The 7,982-nt window shown below is 46.7% G+C and overlaps 1 protein-coding gene across 1 annotated transcript in view; it reads left to right on the top strand.

The window, feature by feature from the left end:
* Nucleotides 1-7,569, top strand: part of traf4a (tnf receptor-associated factor 4a) — a 38,251-nt gene extending 30,682 nt beyond the window's left edge. Inside the window, exons 5-7 of the mRNA XM_042063781.1 lie at nucleotides 495-656; nucleotides 2,227-2,382; nucleotides 4,480-7,569. Of these exons, the coding sequence (XP_041919715.1) occupies nucleotides 495-656; nucleotides 2,227-2,382; nucleotides 4,480-5,136 (975 nt within the window). The 3' untranslated portion in view covers nucleotides 5,137-7,569. The remainder of the gene's footprint in view (nucleotides 1-494; nucleotides 657-2,226; nucleotides 2,383-4,479) is intronic.
* Nucleotides 7,570-7,982: the final 413 nt, after the last annotated feature.

Raw genomic sequence — 7,982 nt, 5'->3', positions numbered from 1 at the left:
TAATTTCAAGAGCAGCTTGTGAAAGTGCCTCAGTCATAAACAGATGTAATTGTGTGAACAATTTGAATCGGGGTGGCTTTTAATAGCCATGGTTAAAAACAGTAACGTGGAAGATGGTGTTTTTTTTCTAGTGTGGATACTGAACCCTGAATGATCATTTCTCTCTCTCTGTCCCTGCTTTTCTCTAATCCCTTCTTTCTTTATCTTTTGCTATCTCTCCTCTCCTCCCTTGCTCCCCCTCTCTTTATCTCTACTCCTCTCTCTCTCTCCTTGTCTCCATCTCCTCTCCTCTCTTCTCTCTCTCTTCACTCCCTTCTTTCTTTCTCTTTTGCTATCTCTCCTCTCTCACTGTCCTCCCTCTCTTTATCTCTCTATTCCCTCTCTCCTTCTCTCCATCTCTCATCTCCTCTCCTCTCTCACTCCCCCTCTTTATGTCTATTCTCCCCTCTTCTCTCCCTCTCCTTCCCTCCACCTCTCCGCTCCCCCTGCTGCAGAACCACCAGGGCATCTGCCCCCAGGAGAGCGTGTACTGTGAGAACAAGTGCGGAGCCCGTATGATGCGCCGGCTGCTGCCCCAGCACAGCATGGCCGAGTGCCCCAAGCGCACGCAGCCCTGCAAGTACTGCGGCAAGGAGTTCGTCTTCGACACCATCCAGGTGAGTCCTCGTCGCCAGTCCAGTCCACACCTCGCCATGCCAGGTCGTGTCAAGCTCCTGCTGACCCACACAGAGAGCTGCCTCAGACATCTCAACAGCTGGTCTCTCAGCCCACATACAAATAGCAGGTGTCCTTCACCCTAAATCATAGTTACCGAGTGGGAGGCAGTTTGTGCCATCAGTTCTCAACAGATAATGCACCTGCTTTCACTATAACTGTTAGGAGTTTGTCCATGAAACAACCAGCCTAAAACTTTTGCTACTTGCTAAACTTATCAAACACAGATTGTCTTTGAGGAGGCCGGTCTTGTGTATGTTTTTGACCCCCCTGAGTCTTTGCTGAGGCTGTACACAAACTTCAGCAGGAGGGAGGATGCCTAGTGTGGGAGGACTTTGATGTGCTGGTACTCTCAGCCCTGTGTGTGTGTGTGTGTGAGTATAAGAGTGTGTCAGCGTTCCCTCACAGCGGTTGGTGGGTGGGTGGCATGATGACGGTTCAGGGCCGTGCAAGTGAGGTGGCATGGGGCAGAGGCGGATGTGATCGCTGGCTCTCAGGAGCGCTCGTGCTAGCCTGCTGCCAACGCCACTGGCACGGCCAAGTCCCCACGCCCCCGAACTCCACCTGTGCCCAAACACACACACACACACACACACACACACACACACACACACACACACACACACACACACACACAGGAACACATACACTCACATATCCTCTCATATGCACATAGGCACAAATGCTCTCTTTCACACACACTCACGTGTTCACGCTCACACATTCACGCTCACACTAGCACACATTCTTTCACGGCCACATGCACACACATGGGGGCACGCTAACACATATACACACACACACACACACACACACACACTGAATCCCTGACACCTGGTGGCCTGTGCTGTTCCTGTGAGGAGATCCCTTTCACAGGTTTGTGTTGGGGAGTCCTCTTGACTCATACATGTAGGTCACCAACGCCGTCGCTGCCGGCGGGATTCCTCTGGTCCCCTCACTTCTCGGTCCACTCACCCACATGTTCCGGCGCCGGTGTTTGCCCCTCTGCTGCGTCTGTCCTTTTCGGGAGCCTCTTTAATTGACCTTGATGACTGCGCCATGTGCTCTCAGATTGGCCAAGGGGAATTTCTCTGTGTGCTTGTGGCGCTATAAAAGCCCAGACTAGCCATCTCTAATTAGTGACATGTTTAGTTGTATTCCGCTGATTTGCTACAGGCTGTTGTATTCATTGTGTTGGGTCAGCCTCAGCGTGTCTGTATTTCTCCAATCCTGTTTTATTTATAAAAGGATCTGAACAAATGATAACTTGGCAAATAATGTTCAGATGCTGCAGTCCCTCGACAGGCTGTTTTATTCACACTGCTGGTACATCCTTAGTGTTTCCGTGTGATCCGATTTTTATTTCTGAGAAAAGAACTAAACAAATTCATGGTGAAGCAGTCAAGTCATGTGTTAATGTTGATACTGCAGCTCTATCCTCCTCATCCTCATCCTCATCCTCACCTCACCTTGCTACTGTATTTCTCTCTCCCGCTTCTCTTTGGTACACAGAACCACCAGTATCACTGCCCCCGCTTCCCCGTGCAATGCCCCAACCAGTGTGGCACGCCCAACATTGCCCGTGAGGATCTGGCCAACCACGTGAAGGAGAGCTGTGGCAGTGCCCTCGTCCTATGCCCCTTTAAGGACGCCGGCTGCAAGCACAGGGTAAGGGCATTGGTGGCAACACACACGCACACACGCGCACACGCACACACACACACACACACACACACACACACACACAAATAAATAACACTTAAATCCACTTTGTTTTAGTCACTTAAAACAGCAGCATGTCTAAAGAAAGACAACAAGATTACTAGCGGTATTCACACCAGCTTCATTTCAGTGGGTTAAAAAAAAAAAATGGCATGAGTCCTGAGGAATTCTTTTCACGTGGCTGAATTCCGGACAGGATGCCAGCTAGTCATGAGTCAGACAACTGCAAAACATCTTCACCCCTCAAACCTCCCCGTCCCCTGTCCCTCCCCCTGCCCTGTTGGGACTGACTCACTGCCCGGATGCCAGGCTGCCAGCTCCACTGCCCACCCAGCTAGTGGCATCACGTCCCTGACAGTGACAGGCACTGACCTGTCTTTCAGCCTCACGTCCTGGTCATACCAGGCAGCTGGCAGAGGCCAGTGGGCACCAGTGTGAGCAATCAGGCCACAACACAGGATGGAAAACACTGACCGCAGCGTTAAAAACATCCACTTATTCACTGCGTAGTGCACTTGTCACTTGCCAATAACCACCCTACAGTTAGTGCATACATAGTGCTCTATATAATGAATATGAAGGCATGGATCTGGAGGAGTGGATTTTACTTTTTACAGTAAAATCATTGAAAACTTCATTAAAGTGTTGTTAATTAAGTGTGATGTTGTGGTTATAAGAAAAACATTTCAGAGTTTTTTTTTCTATTTTAAAGCTTCAGTCAGTGACACTTTAATGTACAGTATGTCTACGAGATAAGATTACTGTCTCGTTACTGTCATTTGGAGTCTATCAGGCGTGATTGGTCAGCTTTTCCCTATTCTGCTGGTAATTGAGCATCTAGAATTAAATGCCGCACACACATCCCAAATTACTGGATCAGCTGCCATAACTGCTGTACGGAACAATGACGGTCTTTACAGGGAAAATGCAGGAAATCTGCCTCTGGGGTCCGTTTTAATGAGAGTCACACTTTTCCGATCTGACAGGGCATTTTTTATTCTATTTTTGAACACATTAACTTGATGTGAATCGGATACAGACTCTTTGTGTGTGTGTGTGAGAGAGAGAGAGAGTGTGTGTGTGTGTGTGTGTGTGTGTGTGTGTGTGTGTGTGTACGCTCCAAACTTGTCGCTAAAGCAGGCTAGTTTCCTGCTTGGAGCAATCAGCTTTGTTCTTCCTTGCAAACCGGAGGGATGAGAGAAAGAGAAGAGAGAAAAAGGAGGAAATCGGGGATGCTGAGTCCATCATTTATGGAGGAGGCGGCCATGTTTAAATTCATAAAGGCCCCTTCTTGTGCTGGAGAATCTGCTGAAGGATTTCGGGCCACCGTAGTAATGTGCGCAGACAATCGCTCTGTTCTTCTGGAAAAGACCTTCGAGTTGATGTCCCCCTGCTGCCACTTTCCCTGGGAGTCTCTCCAGAGTGGTTACCGAGTCTATTTCCTTTCAACTTAAGTGGAAATCAGTGGTCAAATTAAATTATTCTCTTTCACAATGATTTTCACTTAAAACAGCTTCAAAGGCATTCCGTGAAGTCAGTGCTGTGTCATAAAGCTAATTGAATTTCGGGTGCTGATGGGACTATAGTGAGCCGTGGATCTCTCATGCACACTCACCGGCCTGCAGCGTGCTTGCACAGCCATATTCGATTGCATATTTATGTTCAGTTCTTTGGGAAGGTGGGGAGGGACGTTGAAGTTTTGTTCCTAATACTCTGGTTACCGACTATGAGGCATTGTGTTGCAGACTCTCTGCATGGTTCTTATGTTATGTTAATGTGATGTTAATGTGGCACTGTGAGACAGCACTGCAGTGCATCTGAGATCACATGAGCTGCTACCACATCTCAGTCTGTATCTTGCAGTGTCATAAGATGGTGATGGCCAACTAGCTGCATTTGTGGCAGTTGATAGACAAGTTCTTGATTGACAGGGAGCCTTTTTGAGTCTAAACAGCGGCTTGATTACCAGTCCAACCTAGAGTATATCCGTTCCATAACGCCCTCACTCACTCTTTTCTTCTTTTCTCTCTCTCCCTCTTGCAGTGTCCCAAGATGGCGGTCGGGCGTCACCTGGAGGAGACCACCAAGTCGCACCTGACCATGATGTGCAGCCTGGTGGTGCGCCAGCGGCAGGAGCTGATCGAGCTTCGGCGCGAGGTGGAGGAGCTCTCCGTCAGCCATGACGGCGTGCTCATCTGGAAGCTGTGCGACTACTCGCGCAAGCTCCAGGAGGCCAAGCTGCGCAACAACCACGAGTTCTTCAGCCCGGCCTTCTACACGCACCGCTATGGCTACAAGCTCCAGGTGTCGGCCTTCCTCAATGGCAACGGCAGCGGCGAGGGCACGCACCTGTCCATCTACATCCGCGTGCTGCCCGGCGAGTACGACAACCTGCTGGAGTGGCCCTTCTCCTACAAGGTGACCTTCTCCATCCTGGACCAGAGTGACCCGTCGCTCTCCAAACCACAGCACATCACAGAGACCTTCAACCCTGACCCCAACTGGAAGAACTTCCAGAAGCCAAGCGCCGCCGCAGGGGGCGGAGGAGGCGGCAGCCGCGACTCCATGGACGAGAGCATGCTGGGCTTCGGCTACCCCAAGTTCATCTCGCACGAAGAGATCAAGAAGCGCAACTACATCCGCGACAACGCCATCTTCCTCAAAGCCTCCATAGAGATCCCACAGAAGATCATGACCTGAGCTGTTACGTGTTAAAAGAAGAACCAAGACGATTTTTTGTCATGTGAAGTCACAAAAGAGTCATATGGATAAGACTGTTTGTTTTATTTTCTTTGTGATTTTTATTTTTCCGTTGGTGAAGACTGGAGTAGATGTGCTTAAATGCATATTCTGTTTTATAGATATTACCTTCCCCACTCAGAAGCACTCCTAAAGGACTCGGAGGTTGTCTGTGTTGGTTACGTCTGTCCAGATGGAGAAGCTGGTGATTTCTTTTCTAAAAATGTGGGAGATTCGAAGTGGTTGGTCTGCAGAACCATCACTCTGAAACGTTTTTGTTTTAAAATCGTTATCCTTCCTTGGATTGCTTTTTGACACTTTGTTTTTCAATCTGCATCAAAGCCTTGGGGGGAAAAAAATCAATAGTGCCTAGAGAGAGTTGTTTTGGAAATTCTGTGTTTTTATTGTCTCTGTGATGCAGATATAAATATAGAACAAACAACAAACAAACAAAAGGCGAAGTGTGGCAAGGAAAGCAGTACGGTCTTCGCACTTAAGCGGAATGTTTGTTTAACGCTTCTTGTCTGAGGTCGGACTGAGACACTCCTGAAGCTTGTGAAGAAAAAGGCTCGAAGATGCTAGGAATTCAACAGGGACACTCGAAACACACTTGCCTTTTTTATTTACACACTCCTCTCTCACCCTTGTGCTCAGTGCCGCAGTTCACGACCTTGTGTTTTCTTTTCCCCCTGTTCGAACATTTTAAGTGAACTAACAGCAACTGTGAGGTAAACAACTTTTCTTTGTCTATCCATGTCCCATCACTCTAGTAAGATGATACTGGATGGAAAGTTCTAGAAAGCCAAACTAACTCCACCCTGTTGTCTTTGTCTAACGACAGATTGAACTCCTCGTAGACTTTAGAACCATTTAACTACTGTTCTTTTCGAGCCACCATTGCATTTTGAAATCTGTAGCACTTGATCAAGATCCAGGCACACAGCTGCTTATAGTTTTGATTAGACACGCCACCAGTTGACTCCATGTTTGAGGCAGTAGGAGTTACAGTTGAAAGCTGTTCATGTGGGCCTTAGTTGAAAAGAAGAAAAGAAGCCTCCACTGGCTGATGGGGAGGTTCCTGGACCACGATAGCTAAAGGTGCTAAATATAGTCAGTGTGGGGGAGTCGGAACTCACACACAACACACACAGACACAGACACACACACACACACACATACACACAAACACACACAATCGTACTCATTGTCCTGTGTAAAGCAGGACCTACACACGTGAACGAGTGCAGAGATAAAACGCAGCCATGGAGAGTTTGTTTACATATCGGGAGAAAGTTCCATAGTGTCACTCTTGGCCTGTGTTTGGAACTCTTGAAACCCCCTTCCAACAGTTGGAAGCAGTGGTAGTGTTGATGAGGGCTTCTTTTCTTTCTTTCTTCCTATCTTTCTTTCTTTCTTGGAGTGGACAAACTGTCAACCAATGGAACCAAATTGTTTTTTTTTTTCACATGTAAAACTGTGAGCAGTGAATTTGAGCTTTATTTCAAGTTCAATGTGTTTGTCGATTCTGTTTTGTTTTGTTTGTGTGTTCACTTTCATCTGGCTGGTGTTTGCTGGCACTTTGAAAAGGTGCCCCTCCACTCCATGGGGTTGGTGGGACTTGAAACAGTGAGGTGCTGGTAACCATGGTCACCACTAAAGCAGAGGACTCTTAGGAAATGGAGTGGGGGGCTGAGGCCTAATGAAAGATGACTGTCTGTGTCACCCAATCAGATTGCAGATGGACTGGTGGCAGAGTTTTGTTTATAAATGTTATAAATAAATATATAATATATGTGAATACTAACAGTTTGGGGGGCAAGGGGAGGGGTGCTGTTTTGGAGGACGAGAGATAAGGCAGAAGCACATGAGGTGTTTTTCTTTTTTTACTTGACAAGGAAGTCTGGGGATTTGATCATGCAATGATACCAGCCAATATTTTACAACAATTTTATGACAAACTGAGATTTCATTGTATGTTTTTTTTTTTTTTCTTTTGTCTTTCTTTTTGTAAGATACTGTATTTTGCAAATGTTTTATACAACATGTCGTCGAAGTGTGGAGTTCTGAAGAAGGTGGACAGGAGGTTGTGGTGCTTAGGAACTTCAACAGCCTCCCGTACGAGTTGTCATCTCTCATTGATGTTTGGGCTTGATTTTCTTGCCCTCTTTACTTTATTTGGTCTGCTTTCTTGGATTTCAAATACTCAGATGTTTCTGTCTGCATTATTTCCTCTTAAAAAGTATTTATTTTAAGGAGCCATCGCCTAAGCTTGATTTGAAGCGATTGGCCCTCAGAAGAAAAGAGCAGAAAAAAGAAAAAAAGTGTTTTTAAAAAATGTCAACTCATGGTTGCTTGTAAAATTACCCTTAAAATAATAAAATACAGTCAATATAATGTTGTGCTATTGCTCTTTATTTGTGGTGTTCTACACACATTTGCATGGCTCAACAATCTGTGTGGCATGTGTGGACCGGGTACTCACTGACCCTATTGTTTTTGTGATGCTAGTTTCAGTCACATGCCACCACTCTCAGTCTCTCTCTCTCTCTCTCTCTCTCTCTCTCTCTCTCTCTCTCTCTCTCTCTCTCTCTCTCTCTCTCTCTCTCTCTCTCTCTCTCTCTCTCTCTCTCTCTCTCTCTCTCTCTCTCTCTTTCTCTCTTTTTTTTGTCCCTGTGTCTCTTCCACCGTGAGAATGCTGTCCCCACAAATATTTACAACCACTGTTGACAATTCTCCTGTTTACATTTACACACTATTATTTGGTCTGAAGGCACGCAAGGCAACCCAGGGAACACCCCATCTGCAGT

This window comes from Alosa sapidissima, chromosome 15 (assembly GCF_018492685.1).
Source record: "Alosa sapidissima isolate fAloSap1 chromosome 15, fAloSap1.pri, whole genome shotgun sequence".
Lineage (NCBI taxonomy): Eukaryota > Metazoa > Chordata > Actinopteri > Clupeiformes > Clupeidae > Alosa > Alosa sapidissima.
The sequence above is the reverse complement of the archived record's forward strand: the minus strand, read 5'-3'. Positions and strand labels throughout refer to the sequence as shown.